Here is a 20,651-nt window from a genome sequence, read left to right on the forward strand (position 1 = left end):
GTAGTTAAGTGCGTAATATTGCAAAAGTTGAAAAAATAAATGTGTTTATTGTAGCCTACAGAAAATAAATAGCCTATCATGCTGTCAGTTAATTGGCTACAGTGCAGTGAAGAGTTTGGAGAGTAAAGTTATAGGGCAACTTGAAGTCTTATGAAAATAATTTACGAACCAGAACATAAAGACCATGAAGCTTCTATTTCTTGCAGCTGTTAAAACACCCGCTAGATAGTTTAAATACCCACCAACATTCGTTTTTGCAGTACAGATTATTTCTAAAAGTTATTTGTCTACTACTGGCTGATTTATCAAACGAGTGCTTTCTCGTTCGTCCTCCGCAAACTACAGGTGTTTCGGTAGAGAGACATTGAATAAGCGATGACAAGCAATTTCTGTAACACTTTTTGTGACATTCAGCAAATATCTCCTCATTTAATGTAGGTTCCTTCGGACAATAGGCCTACGTTCTACTTTACGTGCAGTTGTCCTCCATCTCAGTTGCATCAGTTTTCTAATTTTGAAGGTTCTAAAACATTATTATGCTTCACTGAATCCTTCTCTTTTTCTTTCATTTGTCCAGCTAACTTTTCCATTGAACCTAGCCATTTATGATGGATTACACACTCGACATTCTGAAATGTCCTGCACGATCAAGGCCAAATTAAGTTATCACGCAGCCACTGTGTCACCAGCATCAGTGCTGACGGTGACGGTGCGTTTCTGATGGCAGATTATTATGTAGGCTAGCCTACTAGACTGTTCTCACGTTGCAGCGCTTTACTTATATAAAGTGGCATTAATCAATATGAGGGGCAGAGGGGGATAAATGTTGTCCCCCCCGACGATAAAAATAATTTAGCAGAGGTAGGGATAGGAAAACCAGAGGTGAGGAAATCCTCACCATCCCCCCCTACAAATCGCACCCTGATTATATTTAATAATTACTTAATACATCCATATAGAAAAGGATGAGGGGCAGACAAGTCAAAGTAATCATTACAAACAAATACCCTTAACACTCCGGAAATCTAAACCATGAAGTGTGCAAGTCTGGCATTGCACATGTCATACATTATGCATAGCATCATTTTATACCTGAAAAAACCTGAATGGATACTGGACCATGGATGATATTGCCGGCAAGATTTGGGGACACAACAACTCCTCCAGTTTCAGCCGTAATGGAGGACGAGACAGAAGCTGGCTGGACTGGGTTGGAGGAAGCAGTGGAGAAGAATTGTCCAGGTATTCAAAAAGCAAAAAGAGAAAATTCAGTTATTTCCACACAGTCTGTGTGCACTTAGCATACAGCACTAATTATCACTGCAGTGCATTAGCTTTCACTAGCCAACATGTCTACAAGAAACAGCACTGGAAGTGAAAATGCAGAAAACATATTGAAAATACCACCCAGCAGAAGTCATATCCGAGCAACTTCACAGATATAGCATGCAAAACCTGCTGGTGGTCATAATAACATGGAATATTATCATACATTTTCACTCAGTGAATATTGAAATGTTGATAAGTGGTAATTTGCATTAAATTGAATTCTCACCAGACTTTTTGAAAGTATCAGCAGCTGACTCCCTATTGACAAATGACATTATGTAGCCATTAGTACACTTAACTGGACATTCAACATATTGTACATTATGTAGCCATTAGTACACTTAACTGGACATGAAACATATTGTACATTATGTAGCCATTAGTACACTTAACTGGACATGAAACATATTGTACATTATGTAGCCATTAGTACACTTAACTGGACAAGAAACATATTGTACATTATGTAGCCATTAGTACACTTAACTGGACACGAAACATATTGTACATTTTGTCCTATGTATGTTGCCGTTTGATGCATTGTAGCCTTGGGCTAATTTATATGCAGGCCCAAGGCAGAGCAAAGTTTAACATCTATTAGACCTCAGGCAACAATATACGCATCATGTATCGTTCATCACTGTAAAAGGTGTAGGTGTTGGGCATAACTGACCCTATTGTTGGTGAGGGACTGCGTTTCCTCTTCACCTGGTTTGAACACTCCTCCAACTTCTCAGTCTCAGCCATTACTTAACTTACATCTGAGGTAGCTAAAAAAAAATAGTTACAGTGAACTAAGCTGTTGTTGTGGGTTTGAGTGAGATGTGCAAGGTGTTATGGGTAATGTAGTCCATGATGTGGCAAGGCCCCTGTGACAACAAATGCTAGAGAGATCTGTGCATTGGCATCGATGCCGAGGTTGTTAAATCTTCTCAACAGGTTTCAGTGTATTTCTCATTAGTAACAAACATGTCTCTCATGACTTCTTACAATACACTGTTAGACATTTCAGTGCCTTTTTTTACAGTAACTAACTGGCAACCAGTAAGTTACTGCAATTCAGATTTACAGTACTGTACTGGACAATATTACTATAATAATACTATTAAGCAATATAGCACGAGTGAGAGTGGGGTTGGTCATGGATATTCCCACGGGTGTTGTTCGGCCGTAGCCACGAGGCCGGAGGCCGAGTGGCGCAGGCAACAACAGCCGTGGGAATATCCATGACCAATCCCACGATCACGAGTGCTATATTGCTTTTATACAACAATTCTACCACAAACTAAATAATCTGAAAACACCCCATTATTGTTTAAATTTTTTAATTTCGACATCGTTCTTACGCATCAAAACATAGTTCCCTTAGACAGCATCTTGGTTGCTAGGTAACCAACATTACAGATCCCTTGTTACGGGTCTTTTGTGGTTTAAATGTCTTCTTGAAAGAAATGTTGAAAGTCGGGCTGAAATCACATTCATAACTTGATATTATTGCTGCTATATTGCTGCATGCATGTTACAAGGACATTGGGCCATGTCATGTAAGGGACATGGTACTGCAAAAAAACGTAAACATAGTCTACATTGCAGAACCACTCAACTTTATTAATTTATGGTGAATAAATGTTACACTACTGTGCACAGCCTGACGTGACGATGCTAGCACGTTAGCAGCGGTTAGCTAATTATGCTAACGTTAGTTATCTACAAGTCTCCTCCAAGTGACAATCATATTATACACAATGCTGGCAATGCTGAGAGCATCCTCGTTTATCTTACTTACATTGAGTTGACTGTGTGGCTTAATCCACAGATGTGGTGAAGCACTGTTTCGTTATGGTTTGCTAAGGGACTGTACGATATTTAGCGGGGGGGAGGGCCGGTCGCCAGACGATCGGGTTAAAAATGTTCTGCCTGGCCCTCCCCCCTGGTCAAATTTTTTTTCTCCAGGGGCCTCCCCCCTACGTGAATCAAATAAAACTGGCTGAAAAAATGACGTTTACAATTACAAGGTTAAAACGGCCAGCAAATGTCATAACGTCCCCTTAGAACTATAAGGTTCTATCTGACATTTTTGTCAAAATTGAGTTATTTACATATTCTTATTCTGTGACACCTTAAGAAGATGAGGTGAAGTGTTTCTTGTAGTTGTATGCATTTTTTGGACATTATATCTGAAGAGGTTTGTTCCACTTAGCAGTATAACTCTATGGAATTCTAAGACTTTGAAGCTCAATATCTCAGAACTACTCAGAACGCAGATAGAACCCTGTAATTCTAAGGGGACGATAAGCACACACACACACGGGGCTACAAACCAGTGTTGCGCGGGTTTGGTCACAAGCGGCCCGCGGTCGCCCGATATTTTAATCAACCCGACCGCAACTCGGACCGCGAATATTAATTAGGACAAAATTATACCTGACCCGCGATCCGACCAGCTTATTTACAAAATGTGTGCTTTTGGGTATAGCCTGCATGCAGTAGTCCATTTCTGTAAAACAAACTAATTTATACCGAGCTGAAGTTAGTTTGATATTTGATATTCGGATATTCGACAGATATTAAAAAAAAAAAATTATGCGGCCGGTTTCACCCCGTGTTTGCATTTGTTTCATATATGGGACTCATCAGACACACCTCTTCTGCATTGGTTTGGAGTCCCTAGGTCACATGGCTTGGAAGGTATTGAAAAAAAGGAGTCTGTTTCTTATATGAAATAATGTATTTTATTAAAAAAATTCATATAAAATATAGCATGCATACAGTGGCTATAAAAAGAGGTGTGTCTGATGAGTCCCATATAGGATAACTATTCTGCATTGGTTTGGAGTCACTAGGTCACATGACTTGGGAGGTATTGAAAAAAGAGGACCATTCATATAGGAAATAATGTATTTTTTTTACAAAATATTCATATAAAATACAGTGTGCATACAGTGACCATAAAAAGAGGTGTGCCCGATGAGTCCCATATAGGATAACTATTCTGCATTGGTTTGGAGTCACTAGGTTGCATGGCTTGGGAGGTATTGAAAAAAAGGAGACTGTTTCTTATGGTTAATAATGTATTATCTTTAAAATATTCATATAAAATACAGTGTGCATACAGTGACCATAAAAAGAGGTGTGCCCGATGAGTCCCATATAGGATAACTATTCTGCATTGGTTTGGAGTCACTAGGTCACATGACTTGGGAGGTATTAAAAAAAGAGGACCATTCATATAGGAAATAATGTATTTTTTTTACAAAATATTAATATAAAATACAGTGTGCATACAGTGACCATAAAAAGAGGTGTGCCCGATGAGTCCCATATAGGATAACTATTCTGCATTGGTTTGGAGTCACTAGGTCACATGACTTGGGAGGTATTGAAAAAAGAGGACCATTCATATAGGAAATAATGTATTTTTTTACAAAATATTAATGTAAAATACAGTGTGCATACAGTGACCATAAAAAGAGGTGTGCCCGATGAGTCCCATATAGGATAACTATTCTGCATTGGTTTAGAGTCACTAGGTCGCATGGCTTGTACTTTTTAGACGGTCCCTAAGGTCGGCTGGGAGCAAGTAGACAGGTCATCTGTTTGTACATTGTCTGCAAACACGGGGTGAAACCGGCCGCATACATTTGTTTTTGAAAATCTGTCGAATATCCGAATATCAAATATCAAACTAACTTCACCTCGGTCTAATTTATTTGCGAAACTTTATGCAGTAGAACTACACGCAGGCATGCAGGACATAGCCTAATGTTTGCGCAGGAGAGAGAATGAGAATAAGAGCGCAAGCACGCACGCAACCACCAAGGATTAGAACACTAGGATAAGATTTGGCCATGGACATACTTCTTTCGAAAATAGAAATGGGGAGGCAAGGTAGCCTAGGCAAGAGAGATACATTGCTGGTCAAAACGTTAGCGTAAGAACTGGTTTAAAATGCTGAATGAAGCACAAAGCTTTACTAAAGCACATCCACTGTTTAAAGTCACAAACACAACGAACTAAGGTAACTTTTATGCATGCGCGAACCTATACCTACCGGTAGATATGGCTGTGTAGTCTGTGCCATAAGATTTATTCCTGCAGGCTGCCCGTTTCGGCTGTCATACTTTTAAATGGCTTCGCAAGAAGTAGCCTAGGCCTACATAGACCATAACTTGTACTACTGTCATCTTCTTTAAGAACTTTTCCCAATATTTCCCATAGCCTATATCGCTTTTCCTGAAGGGGTGTCTTTATTATTTTAACTCGCGTCTTCAGCTTCTTTACTGTTGACTTACTGTATTGATGCTTTACTGTATTGATGCTAGCCTTCTCGTGATTTTCTAAGTAGGCCTATTTGCAGAAAATATATATTTAATTCATTTTAACTGACCCGCCCGCAAATGACCCGAATATCATTAAAATATTTGGTTTATGACCCATAACCGCGGGTGACCTGCAAGCTTACGAGGGGAGTTGTGGGAGATTCAGGTAGGGTTGCGACTTTTTGGACTCCCCCACTCTGTCAAAGAGACGTGAATCATGTTTTGGCCTACAAACCTTTTAAAATATCGAAAACGGATCATTGATCAGGGGAAAAAAATATCATGGATCAGGAAAAAATAATTTTCCTCGGCCCTCCCCCCAGGCCAAAATATTTCTCCTGGGCCTTCCCCTAAGGCTTAAAAAATTATCTTAGGCCCTTCCCCCCCCTGACGACCGGCCCTCCCCCCCCGGCAAATATCGTACAGTCCCTAAGGAGTAACCCATTGCTTGAAATAGTGGAGAGCTGGGATGAGAACATTGTGTCAAATCTTCGCATTGTATCGCGGAGTGATTTATTATTAGCTGTGCAAAGTCTGAGTTGAAATGTCCAGGGATATTCCAACTCATGGAACGTCTCTCGGCCAATCAGAAACAAATAAATAGTTCCATACAACCCAATTGTTGTATAATTAATAATAATAGCCTAATTAGTATTGTGTATAATTATAATATTGTATTTTATTGTGAATGTATTATATAGAAGTAGCCTACTAACTTACTACAATTAAAAAAAATCTGGTGACTTACCACACTTATGACGCAAAATCCCCATACTTGCAGAAACTTACTGAAACTAGATGTACCGCATAGCGGTACAAAATATGACCGCCGCTCAGTCCTGCACATCCATTCCGCGAAAATAAATCATATTAATGAATTTGTCTCCATCTTCTACTCCATCCCCCACTCTTGAAACTTTTGTGTATGCTTGTTTGGAATGTGTGTTTGCACACATTCCGCACACAAAGTAGCCTACTGGCGCTGCAAAGGTGAATAGATTTGTTTCTGGGCCAAAAAATCTGTAGCATTGTTATAAAACCTTTAAAATCTCTAAACAATCACAAGTAGGGCAGTTCATCACAGTCCATCCATTGCAACTGGACTGATGAAAGGTACACCTAGGCTACATTGTATTTAGGAAAAGCAGAAGGTAGCAGCATAATGTATTTGTTTATTTATTATTAAACAAAACAATCCCTGTCAGTTCCATGCAGTTTTCAACAGCTATCAAGAAGAGAGGTCATGTCATGGATTATTGTGAATGTTTCTTCTTCTACATACTGTATGCATAAGTTTAGTCATCTAGTTCAAATGATATTCAGCTTTATTGTCAATGCACAAATTAAATACCAGTAGTCTAAAACAAAATGCCGTTTTACCCAGTGGTGCAAATAACTGACATGTCCAAAAGGGCCTTCATGAAATGCGTTGCGAGACTGTTCATACACATTTTAACGGGCAAAGTTGAAGAGCTACTGTCCGTTATTGTTTGTGCAAATAATATGCTGATTCATGTTCCCTTGCATTTTGCAACTATGAGGTCCATGGTTAAGCTCAATCTTTTGACGCAATCTTTTGATTTTCACCCAGCCTAGTCCATGGTAGGCGCCCGATAGAAATATTGTTTAATTTTGCGATTGAGATATCCACGCACTGGCGCCCCCCCTGCGACGTGTTCGTCCCCCGGTTTTAGAGCTATTCTAAATGCAAAAATGCATAGAGGGAGTTATGACAAAACCCTGACTGTTAACAAACTATAAGCTATATAAGGTAGGCCCTATGCTAGACCTATTACACAACACAAATTGTCACTAGGCTATGCTGGCGACCCAAATAAAATCTCCTTTGGAACCAATGGCAAGTATCAAGCTGCCACCTCTTGGCGAAAAGTTCATAGTTTTGCATATCAGTAGTAATACATTTCACATAGCTGTGTGAATCACGGAAAGGGCGAATGAAGTGGACACTTCTAAATGGAACCCAACCCACTGTACAGTAGCTCAAGGTCTGTGGCTAAAGCAGCCATAATGAAAGCGTTATCATTGTTTTTTGGATACTTGGACACACGCGTTTTTTAATCGCATAGACTACAACTACCAAGCTGGAATCAAAGCACATCGACTCCCCTCTCACACCCTAAACACGCACTTCGAACAAACAAAAAGCGCCTCAGTCTCACGGAATAGCAATAGGCAAAACTGTATCTGACCGGTGTAACGTTGGTACTAAATCATCCATCGCAAAGAATGATTTTTGTAGCACGTGCTAGGGCTGCACGATATATCTAAAATCTATCGTTATCGCGATATCAACGCTTGCGATGGACATACCGCAAAGATTACTTAATTTTCGATAAATTTCGATACATTTTCTGTGCCGTGCGCATTCCATACAGTCTATGGTGTATTCACATTCTGAATGTCAACATATTTTACCAAACCGATGCTGTCATGCTGCCCAAGAAGCCCGTCCCCTACCAGTTTAGGTGTGTGGTGTTTTAGGTGTTGAAGCGGGAGCTAAGTCGTGATGGCTGAAGATAGTGAGTCGAGCGAGGTAGGTTACACTTTCGTGAAGAGGAATTAGTGACTAAAAGGAAAGCGTCTGTTATATGGAAATATTTTGGTTTTATGAAGGATGCCGTGTTACAAACACAGCGCAAATGCGTCCTTCTCCACCGCGTTAAAATAAACAATTTATTTCGTTATTGTTATATCAGAAGATATCTGTCTTTCACTGTCTGTAAGGCTTGTATTTCATGATTTGCATTTAGCAAAAGCCCCAGACAGCAGCACAGAGGTAATCAGGATTCGTTATTTGTAAAAGTTGTTTAACCTACTTCTTATCCTGGACTGTGCGATTGAAGCCCAATTACTTTCACTTTCCGCTGCCCTCGTAGTCGGCATGCCGGTAGCCTAATAAAGTGGGATGCACAGCGTATGAGGTTACAGACTGAGATGACTACCGCGATATAGCTTAAGTAGCTTCTTTGCTAGGCCCATCGAAGGCTGGCAATGTGGAATATTCTGCTGGTTGGTGCACAAGTGTTCAGATTAGCTGTCCATCCGTCTTTTATGAGGATTAGGAGCAGATCTTCCACACAACTTCGATAGCCTAGTCAGTAGGTCTCTTAGCTGTCCACTTTCATCAGGCCATATATAGCCTAGGCTACATGATATTTTATATTGTTTATGTAGAAAATGATACATTTATTTCTGTAATTATACATTTACCCCCCCCCCCCCCAACCCTACAGTGTATGCTTGCAGCAAGCAGAATGAAAAAAAAAACATTAAATATACTGCTCAAAAAAATTAAGGGAACACTTCAATCATACACTGGATCAGTACTCTGACACTGTTTGGTTCTGAGCACAAGTAAAACTTTTGAGGCGAGTGTTTTATTTTGCAAGAACTGTCAGACATTCTGTGAATGTAGTTTGAGAATGGAGAAAAGGGTGGAAGGTTTCAAAAAATGTGTGGAAAAACTTTTTTGAGCAGTATATTTAAATATCGCAAATTATATCGTTATCGCAGTACTCAATAATGTTATCGCATATCGCATGTTTTCCTAATATCGTGCAGCCCTAGCACGTGCAACAAATATGTGTAGGTACAGCCCTGCCCTGAATACATCTCAACGTGCGCTCTAAAACATCTGGTTTAAATGGAGATGTAGATCATCACGGGTGCGTTAATAAATCTACATTGCGGCGAGTTGACACAAATTATTCACTTTGACGAATTTATGTAGTTTCAGTTACTTTACTTTGAGCCATGCTCTTCCTTACTTGAATCACCTTTGAAAATAGAGGATTGAAGTAGCCTATATGGGTGTTTGGGAATGAACGTTGACTCGGATGCTTTTTGAGACCTTGAGCAGAAATGTCCCAGCCCGGTGTTTAAGATGCATCATAGACAGGTTATCTTTCAGGTAGCCTATATATTTTCCATTAAAAAACCATCACGTATAGCGAACGTTTTGTGGCTAACTCACTTAGCTCCTGTTAGTAGCCTAGGTTATAGCCTAGGTTATGGTCATAAGCAAATGACAGTCGAAAGATACAATTAGTGCTGTTATCGATTTGCTTGGTAGCCTATAAACGCATTTATGGTTTTCTACAAATACATCAATAATCAAATTGGCCTCCATCACTCAACCATGCTAACGGTAACATTATTTTACCTAGGCTACGTTCTGCTATTGATAGGATTAATGTTGCCTACCTGCAGTAAAAAACAAGCATGTCTGATAAACATTCTCAGATTTATTTCGGCTTCAAGAGGAAATGGGAATTACATGTCATGCAGAAATCATCCTACCCTTAGACGTTCTCTGCTGTAAACTACTGTAGCCTACAGTCTTGTCCTTGTAGGAAGCGTAGTGTCTTTCCAACCCACTTATAGATTAACTTCCAACAAAATTACGTCTCACTGCAACGATGCGCCATCTAGTGGACAAACGACTACTTATCGCCAATACTGGAAATGCAGCCATGATGATGATGATGAATATTTATTATTTTGGCTTTCTTTTAATCCTACTGAATTTGTAATTAAGTATCGGCCGTTCTAATACCGATAGTATGTGGGTGCCTGTGTGTGTGTGCATGTATATATGTGTGCACCGCCATCTACAGGCCAATGAGTGTACAGTCACTAAATGTACACATAACCTAATTTTTTTAGGACCCCCCCATGGATGAAATTCTATGAAACTTGGCATACCCCCAGAGAATGCCAGGTCAATCATACACATACAATTTGGTGCAGTTCTGAACATCTTAACTGAAGATAGGGGCGATTAAAGCAGAATAATATTGCATTTTCATTTTTTACCGGGGGGGTGCAAATCACAAATGAGTGATTATGGGCCAGGTTGATGTGGGCCCTTGAGACCAACATACCATAAAAGATTCTTCATCCTCAGTGCCACGGTTCAGGTAGTTATTTAGGAAAAACTGTTTTTTTTGCGGTTCGGGGGGCCCAGCGCGGGGAGGGAGTGGCCCCCGGGGACGAAACGAAATTTTTCCGTAAAAGTCTAGTGGGGCTACATACCCACCAAATTTCATGTGCCCCGGTGGTTTGGTGTCCCGGGTATCGTTGACCAAAAATACAGGAAGTAGATGACGGGGAAAAAAAAAAAAAAAAAAAAAAAAACTTTGACAATCCCTATATGACCGCTTCGCTAGCTTCGCTAGCGGCGGTCATAATAATAATTTAAAGTATTTTACTGTGTGATATAAAGTACAGTAATGAAATGTCTAACAGTGTACCGTATGCCCTTGGAACATCTGGCAACCAATCAGTCACAAAGTATTGGTGTGATGAATTCACCGAATAGCCCACTTATTCATATTCAGAATATTTCCACAGATTCCAAAGATATCTTAATAACAGACCTACATGTAGGCCGACAGACATGAACCATAAGGAATCAACTGCCATTCCATCACGCAGGAAGCCATGCAAAAGCGAACTCCTTAAATTGGTAAATGTTCATTTTAGATAAAAAAAACAACAACAAAAATTTGCATCAGGGTCATTCCGTGTGAAATCATCACACTTTTGGGCCGCATCACCACGGATTTGAACGAAACTTGATGAAAGCTGATTCGGACATATATGAAACTGAAATTGCATTTGTTTTGGATCTATATTTTAGGGAGATTTGGCCTAATTGAATAAATTAGGGGGGGGGGGGGCTATGACTTTGACTTACAGTTTTTTCTGAATGCTTAACTGTGATTCTTATAGCACAATTTCTAAAACTATTAATACTTATAGCAAAACCACTCGCAAAACTAAAAGCACAAACACTGCTTTGCACTCAGTTTGCAATTTTGTAACACACTCTTTGCACAACTGTAGGTACAATCCACTGCACAGCACTCTTTTTTGCGGAACTGTAAACACAACTCTCTGCTTTACACTCAATTTCCAACAATGATCAACACACTCCTAGCAAATCTATACACATGTATGGCTATTATTTACACTATTTTGCCAACTCTCTGGCACACTTTCTCATGTGAAAACTGTTTTAGATATGGGTAACTAGTGCAGAGTACAAACTAGAGAGAATGTGAAGGCGAAGGTGAGAGCATGGCTAAGATATGCTAACCATAGTAGTAGTTTAGTGTAGTGGCTAAGAGATGCTAACCATAGTAGTAGTTTAATGTAGTGGCTAAGAGATGCTAACCATAGTAGTAGTTTATTGTAGTGGCTAAGAGATGCTAACCATAGTAGTAGTTTAGTGTAGTGGCTAAGAGATGCTAACCATAGTAGTAGTTTAGTGTAGTGGCTAAGAGATGCTAACCATAGTAGTAGTTTAATGTAGTGGCTAAGAGATGCTAACCATAGTAGTAGTTTAATGTAGTCGAAGTTATAAAAGCCCTAGGCCTACTTCTACAGTCCTAATCCTAAACTGTTATCTATTTGATAGACCGTTGTTGTCTTTGAACATTTGTGGATAACTTAAATGTATTTGGCAAGAGACAATGGGAAGAGAAAGAACAACTCAACTAAGCTGATATATAATGTACTCAACATTTTGTTACATAATACAAGAAGCAAAAATACCCTTATAAACATGTTTTTTGTGTCATCAGTGATGTAGGGCTAGCCTACTGCAAAATCTCTCATGCCTTGGCCACTGCACTCAGCAATTACGCAACTGATGTTGATTGATGATGACCAGTGTTGGGCAAGTTACTTCAAAAGCGTAATGCATTATTTATTACTTGTTACTGTCATCTCAAAGTAATTTGTTACATTACAATATTACTGTCTTTGAATTGTAAGGCATTACACTACGTTTACATTACTTTCACAGGAAATATGGATTTGGTGTTCTCAATAGATCTTCATGTGTTCAATGCAGCTCATTACATGGCAGGAGGTGATGTGGTATGGCAAAATGACTGAGCTAGGCTTAAGGCTAACAAAAGAACAATATAATGGTTGCAGTTATGGCTCATGGGACAATGTAGGCCCCAAAGGCCAAAGGTCACTCACAACTTAATATAGTAAAATATAGCCATAGTGAAATTGTATGTTGACTTTAAATGGTTCTCATCATTGCTGGTTGCCTTTCCTTCCACTTACAGTGGTGTAGACTTAATGCAAATAGTTTGAGAATAATGGCTATGATCTTTGTCTGTAAAAGCAACATTTTAGTTATTCTCACTGCTTGAAATGAGAAGTATAGCCTAACCATGTTAGATCTGTTGCATCAATGGCAGAGATAACTCAAATTCCCTTTCTACAGTCATCTAAACAAGGCAATCAAATTCCAGGACCAGCATAGATGACCTTTTTTAATTCTTAGATAATCTTCTCTGGTGCCAATTGAGCATTTCTCAATTTTGGATTAAAAAGTAACTTCAGTTACTGAGAATTGTACCGAGTAAAATATTACTGAAATTGTATTGGTAATGCCTTACATTACTGCATTACAGCAAAAAGCAATGCATTACTGTAATTACATTACTTTTTTAATGCATTACTCAGTGTATGTCAGTCATTGCCATGGACATAGATAGACAGAAACCCCAGAGTGTGGTAGGCCTATGCAGTGAATTCCTGTCATAAGCATGAAACCATCAAAACTAATATGCACACTGAAACCAGACAAACCTATCGAGTAGCCTACTTTGAAAGGTGACAACAGAAGTTGCTTTTTTACAGCATTTAACATTTTCACAACTTTCACAACATTGGAGTAGCCTATTAGAGCCACACTCTTTAATAATACAATAAATGAATAAACCGCTAATTAAGTTTACTTTTGACCATCGCATTTATCGCCTGATAACTCCGTGATAAAAGGACGTAACAGGAACGAATTTGGCTGAGCAACGGAGGTTAAAACTGGAATGTTTCATTCGTCCTCCTTTTCGATCGTCCCGTTTGTACCCTACTTTTGTGCGGTCGTTCTCTCTCCAAACGTTATTCTCAAAATGTTGAGTTTAATGTCGACACGTCATGTGTGACCCTAATACTCCGTCGTCGTACACGGACTAACTGGCTGAACAATGATTTCCTCCAACACATACAGTATCCATACGGGACTTCACGTCACATCCATCGGGAAGAAACAACTATGCTATTGATTAATATAACGATATGTTTTGACAGTAAGGCTATTTAATTTCCTTGTTCTGCTAAGATAAGTTTCCTTAGGTTTTATTATGGACATATAACTTGCCTTGCGCGGTAAACATGGGTCCTTCAGTTTTGTGTCACTGTGTAGGCAGGCTATTCTCTAGAGTTTGTTCTTTCCAGAGTCGTCGTTTTGAGAAATGTTTTTCAAGATCCCCTGCGGTTCTGCTACAGAAGAACATCCCTATTTAGGCAGTGCGTGCTGGTGATATGAAACTTCCATCAGTATCTGCCTGCGCCATCTGTGCCCAGCAAAACTACAAGACACGCCCTTCTTCTTCTTCTTCTATTAGGTTTTACGGCAGCTGGCATCCACAATGTTGCATTGCTGCCTCCTGCTGGACTAACGCTCTACAAAATTAAATTCTCCCATACAGCCCAGTATCAGATAAAAACTTAAAGATGTGGCGCTTTCCCTTTACACTTGTGCCCACATCAAGCACACTTTTTAGTGACACTTCCTTCAGCCCACACCGCTTTAGGCACCTGAACAAATCTTGCCTATGTGATTCATACTTCCTGCAAAATAGCAATACGTGTTCAACAGTCTCCCTCTGCTGGCAAGAACACAGTCCGTCCTGATGCTTTCCTAAAATACACAGTGTGCTATTCAGACATGTATGGCCTATTCTCAGTCTTGTAATGATAACATCCTCCTTACGCTTACCACTAGTGCAGGCCGTAACTGAGTCAGAAACACTACTAATAATGGAAAAGAGATGTCTGCCCTTTGTGTCTTGATCCCAAAGCTGTTGCCATTTAATAAGAGAATTCTGCCACACAATACTCTTTCCTTCAGACTTAGACAGTGTCAGAAGAACATCTATGGCTTCTTTTCGAGTCGCCTCCTTGGCCAACGCATCCACCTTCTCATTCCATCTGATTCCCACATGTGCAGGTACCCATAAAAATGACACCTTCACTCCCTTTTTGCCTACATTATTGAGTACCAATAGTATCTCATAAACAATATCCTGCCTCCCCTTTGACATTCCCTTTCCAAGGCTTTTGACTGCAGACACAGAGTCACTGCATATTAACACCTTCCTATCTCGTAGTTGATCCGCCCACTGCACAGCCATCAAGATGGCATACAACTCAACTGTGAACACATGTAACGAATCAGACGTTCTTTTTGAGCCATGAACCTTCATTTTTCGGAACAAAAAAGGCTGCTCCAGTAACCCCTGACTCCTGATCCTTCGACCCATCAGTGAATATTAAAACACAGTCAAGGTATCTTTCTTCTATATGACTGTGAAAACTATACACTAACTCCACTTCAGGATCATTTTCCTTAATTTCAAGTCAGGTCAATTTCTGGAACATGTAGCTGCCCCACAGGAATCACAGGCCATATTACTGTTGAGCAAAAGGAACAATGTAGAACATTAATTTCTCGCGCCACAGATTCTCCAGTCCACCCAAAACTCGGCAAATCTGCCACCACACTCTCCCAGCTTGGCTCAATAACAGTTCTCACAGGATGATCGGGTCGCTGACCCATCAGATTCACCCAATAGTTGGCCTGCAACTGTCTTCTCCTCACCCCCAGAGGAATTTCCCCAGTGATCACTTGCAAGGCACACACAGGAGAGGACCGCACAGCTCCAGTACATATTCTCAATGCAGTAGCCTGAACTACATCCAGCTTGGCCAGCACAGATGCTGCCGCAGAGGCATACACCAAACATCCATAGTCGATCCTCGTCCTGATCAAGTATATATATATCAATTTCAAAGAGGCCCACTTTTTCCCAACAAGACACCTCATTAAATTCAGAACAGTTTTACACTTGTCTACTACCCTGGAGATATGAATTCTCCGCGTAAGTCTAGTGTCAAAAAACACACCCAGGAATTTAAAACAAGGCACCCTCTCCACAGGACAGTTGTACAGTTGCAGTTTCAGACTATCGCATACTTTCTTCCTCGTAAAAAACATTGCCTTCGTCTTCTCCACTGAAAATCTAAAGCCCCACTTCCTACCCCAGTCCTCCACAGTTGTTAGAGCTTCCTGAACTCTCTTCAAAGTGTGTTTCACATTTCTCCCTCTTTTCCACAAAATACCACCATCAGCAAAGAGGGACCGTCCAATATCGGGCTGTATTTCAGAAAAAATATCATTAATCATTATATTGAATAGGAGGGGACTGACCACACTCCCCTGCGGAGTTCCATTTTCAACTAAGCAACGCCTTGATATATCCTTCCCTATCTTAACCTGGATGCTGCGATTATTTAAAAAATCCATTACCCAGTTGAAAAGGTTCCCCCCAATACCTAGCATATGCAACTTGATCAAGAGGCCCCCCACCCAGAGCATATCGTACGCTTTTTCAACGTCCAAAAATACAGCCACAACAATTTCTTTATGTATTTGAGCTTTTCTAATTTCATTCTCGAGACACAAAACAGAGTCGATTGTATTCCGACCCTTTCTGAACCCACTCTGATATCTAGACAACAACCCCTTTTCTTCAACAAAGTACATTAATCTTTCATTGACCAGTCTTTCCATCAGCTTACCTAACTGTGAGGTTAACGCTATCGGTCGGTAGTTTACAGGGTTAGAAGGATCTTTGCCAGGTTTTCTAATAGGTACAATGACCGCCTCTTTCCATCCTGGAGGAATGCATCCCTCCTCCCACACCCTATTATATAAATTCAAGATTGCCATCAATCCCTCATCGCTCAAATGTGATAACATTTTATAACACATTTCATCCTGTCCAGGGGCTGAATTCCTGCACCTCTCCAATGCATTCTTAAGTTCCAACAACGTAAAGGGAACATTATATTTGTCCTGCAATTTCTCCTTCTTCTGAATAACCTCACCAAAAAGTGCCATTGTCTCCTGTCTACCTCTTCTTTTCTGATCTGAGAGATTATCAGAGCTATGGACCTTGCTCAAAGTCCTCACCATCATTTCTACCTTCTCAGCATCAGATACAGCCAGCAGGTCACCATCTGAAAGAATTGGATAGTCCCACCCCCTCCTATTACCCTCCATTTTCTTAATCATACCCCACACCTCAATAATATCCACACTATTACCTATTGTACTGCAGTAATCCCTCCAGTAAGACCTCTTACTTCGCCTGATGACCCTCCTAGCTACAGCCTGTGCCTGCTTATATTCAATCAGACGTTGAAAGTTATGTGTCTCAGCTGTCTAAAAGCCCTTTTCCTGGCTCCCACAGCATTCTCACATTCCTTATTCCACCAAGGAACTGCATTTCTAGCCATCTTCCCTGAACTTTTTGGGATTGACTCCATGGCAGCCATATAAATCCTCCTGCACACCTCACCCTCATGCCCCTCCACATTATCCGTGCTTGTAACAGACCTAAGAAACAGGTCACTTAAGTCCCTAAATCTTTCCCAATCTGCCTTTTTTAAACCCACCTCCCAGCCCTCCCACCTGGCCTAAAGCTGACATCAATATCCAAAGTACATACAACCGGATAATGATCACTCCCAATACTGTCTCCATGAACTTCCCATTCACACCTTGACGCTAACCCACTAGAGAGAGTGAGATCCAGCACTGATCTACCATGCCCGCCGAGCTGTTGCTGACCTGCGAGCTGCCTTGCCAACTGCAAACTAACGTTAACGGTGAAGAGCTGCATTCTCACGGAGCAACAAAGTCGCTGTTAAGTCCACCGAATTGCGGATCTACACGATCGCTCAGTACTTTGGTCTGTGCTTCCATCATCTCCAGACTGCAGTCTAGCAGGCCTAGCTTCTAACGTTAACGTTATCTCCAGACTGCCAGTGAATTCACAGGGTTGGTCAGTTGCTAAAGAACTTTGTTGGCATTGCATCGGTTGTAAAGACACAGCCCTGTGCGCAGTTTTCACGGATCATCATTGCCCTTGGACATTTTCAGCTGGTTTGGAAATCTGTCCGCAGACAATTACCATCTGAAGCGAATAAATATTTGAAAGACAAGCATTGGAGCTATGCCAAAGATGTGCAGACAGGGGATGAGGGTCTTGAGCGGGTGTGCAATATCCAACGCACAAACTTAATGACCGATAGAGTGCATAGACCAGGGCTCTTCAATTGGCGGCCCGCGAGGTCATTTGTACTGGCCCCTTTAAAAAAAAAAATCTGTAGCAAGCGCATGATAGCTGGGAAGGAATATGTGAAAAATCATAAAGATTGGGCACATCTGTTCTGGATAAGTTTTTGATTTTTGGCAGGGTGTTAGGTATAGGCCTTAGGTTTTCAAAAATCCATGGATACAAGTTGGGGTGGCCCCCCTAGTGGCAGTTATCCATAAAATCCAAAATGGCCCCCACCAAAAAGAAAAAAGGTTATATCTCAGCTTCCTTTAGTCTTAAATTGTTGTATAATGTATTTTCTCTACTTTGTTTGATACAAGGAATCCAATTTTGATATATTCTTCTTATTTTAAGTCCATTTCCATGTTAAATCTAGTATCATAGTCATATTTAGCTCATAAACTGTCAATATCTCTGAAAAAGTCACATTGAAATATTACTCAGGTCCCTAGACCCATATTTTACCTCCAAGGTATGCTTTTTCTTTGTTGATTGGACAGGTCACTATCACTATAGTGTCAAAAATCACATGTTGTGACCAAAAGGACTGTCACATGGGTTCTGTGACGAAATGACGACTCAGCCAAGATTTGCAACTCCGGTGCTAGGAAGGTGTTTTATTTACAGTCCAAGGTTCTCAAAAGTGAGCAAGTGACCAAAAATAAAAGAAACAAAAATAAAGTTGAAATTTCCAAAATATTGTAGGCCTATGAACTAAGGAAAGAAAACAAAATGTATCTAAAGTAGAAAAGAAAAACTTGCCAGTCTGAAGAGCAAAACTGCACAGCCCAGCACCACTAACCAGACTGCCATGAAAATGGACAGACAGCTACCTCTTTCTGAGGTCTTAAATACCACAAGCCCCTCCCCCACAATTAACCCCAAACAGCTGTACACATACAAAACCCCATTAATCTCCCATTTACAAAACAAGGGCAAGATTTCAAAATAGCCAAAAGATTACAGATTTTACCTACAATACATCCATTCACATTACAAAACCCTGATTTCTTCACAACTCTTAATTTACACTTAATTAACAACAATTGAATGAAATCACGGATCATAACGAGGCTGGCACTACAAAGCCAGCTGGCTTCCACAGCTCGGGTCCTTTGGTCACCCGGAAGTGCTGCAGTAGAGAGAGGACAAACAAACAAACAAGCGTGGCTCCCACTCACCACGCTCAGATAAGTTATTGAAGACAATATTGAAACCTGTATGATTATTTAACTATGAGGTACTTTTATAAAAAAAAAACTGCTACTACAAACAACTTGTGTGTGCACCCACAAAGTTAGCTTGGCTGGTAATTAGCAGTAGCTCAACATGCATGGTGTATAATGGTGGAGTCAGGTGTTTGTGTGTGGTGTGGTGCATTGGTGCCTGGTACTGAAAGAGCTCTGTGTGACAAGGACCATTGTTGAGGCCTTAAATAAACACACATTCAGAACTATGCCACAGGGAAAAGTTACAGTACATTAGGCTTTTCATCATGTTAAGGATCAATATTACATTTTAGTCAAATAACACAAAATAAAAATCATACTTAAACCACTTTCTAATGAGGAGACACAGTACTCAAAAAATCCTCAATAGAAATGCATGAGCTTAGTTTGTAACGGCAATATGGCAGTTGTCTAATCGCAAATCCCACCCCTTCCGCGGCAAAATGTTGACATGTGAATCCATTGAGCCAATCATGTGCTGTGTTGTGAATACATTGAGCCAATAATGTAGTGTGTTGTGAAGACATCGTGCCAATCATGTGTTGTGATCTCACCGCTGGAGCAAGATTGGTGTCGTGAAGCCCTGCGCACGCGCATTTCTTCCAAAATGGATGCCTGATGAGTGCCCAAAAAGCGTTGCAATATGGCCACCGAGTGGAGGGACTTGCCTAAAAGGACTTTGCTTAAATATCATGTATTTATTAAAAGATTTTTTGGTTTCACTCTTCATTATTATTAGTACAGCCTCCCTCACACTTGCACAATGTGGTACAGCAAAGTCCAGCTCGGTGGCACTTACAGGTGCACTCCAATGCTGGTAAGACGCTCCAGAAGCAGCTGATGGGATATGGTGTCAAAAGCTGCACTCAGGTCAAGGAGGATTAGGATGGAAATGAGTCCAGCATACATACAGGCAACCACACAGCCACAGTTGAGGAGGAGTGAGCATCACTTGCTGGCATCTTCCAGATCTGTCCAATATGGCACCCAGACTTTGGTTTTGTCATTCCATTCCCAACCCCACTCACTGGGGTCTGGAATCTCTGGAGTTTTGGAGAGGGACTGCTTCCAGACAAAAGCTGCAGTGTGCAGGGCACGCTTTCCACGCTGGAATAAGGCATATGGGTCGGGGGGATTGAATCCAGGGATTTGAGGCCATGAGTGAAAAGAAGCTTCCGGGTTTCATTGACTGACTCGACACCGCAGTTTTTACTATACATGAGTACAGTCCAGCATTTGAGAACTTGCATGTGCACTGATTCCAGTGTAAGGCTGGTTGGGTCTTGGTGATCAGAATGAGGGTGCCGGTGACTTCTGGTTAAGCTGCCCACGCAATCCATGCAGGTTTTTTGCCAATTCCATACATTGCTGATACAACGTCACATCATGTGAACGCGTGGAAGAGGGGCAGTGCTTGGCATTTTTGAGGTCCCAGCATTTCTGAGATGTGGTGGATTGGAATATCTTTATATGCCTTCCCTGATCCAAATCCAATCCACAGCTCTGAGAGGCCTAACTCCTGGAACAGATTGATGGCCAGC

General features: G+C 40.7%; 1 protein-coding gene across 1 annotated transcript in view; it reads right to left on the reverse strand.

Annotated features, from left to right (window-relative positions):
• The window catches only part of LOC143123989 (NACHT, LRR and PYD domains-containing protein 3-like), a 29,572-nt gene extending 15,522 nt beyond the window's left edge, over positions 1–14,050 (reverse strand). The window contains exons 1-4 of the mRNA XM_076285249.1: positions 13,855–14,050; positions 2,003–2,099; positions 1,556–1,587; positions 1,093–1,206 (exon numbers count right to left, since the gene is read on the reverse strand). Of these exons, the coding sequence (XP_076141364.1) occupies positions 1,093–1,206; positions 1,556–1,587; positions 2,003–2,076 (220 nt within the window). The 5' untranslated portion in view covers positions 2,077–2,099; positions 13,855–14,050. The remainder of the gene's footprint in view (positions 1–1,092; positions 1,207–1,555; positions 1,588–2,002; positions 2,100–13,854) is intronic.
• Between the last annotated feature and the right edge of the window lie 6,601 nt (positions 14,051–20,651).

This window comes from Alosa pseudoharengus, unplaced genomic scaffold (genome assembly GCF_046254945.1).
Source record: "Alosa pseudoharengus isolate Yale_2024_CS ecotype anadromous, Long Island Sound unplaced genomic scaffold, YU_APseudo_1.1 YU_APseudo_1.1_scf_1, whole genome shotgun sequence".
Classification (NCBI taxonomy): Eukaryota; Metazoa; Chordata; class Actinopteri; order Clupeiformes; family Clupeidae; genus Alosa; species Alosa pseudoharengus.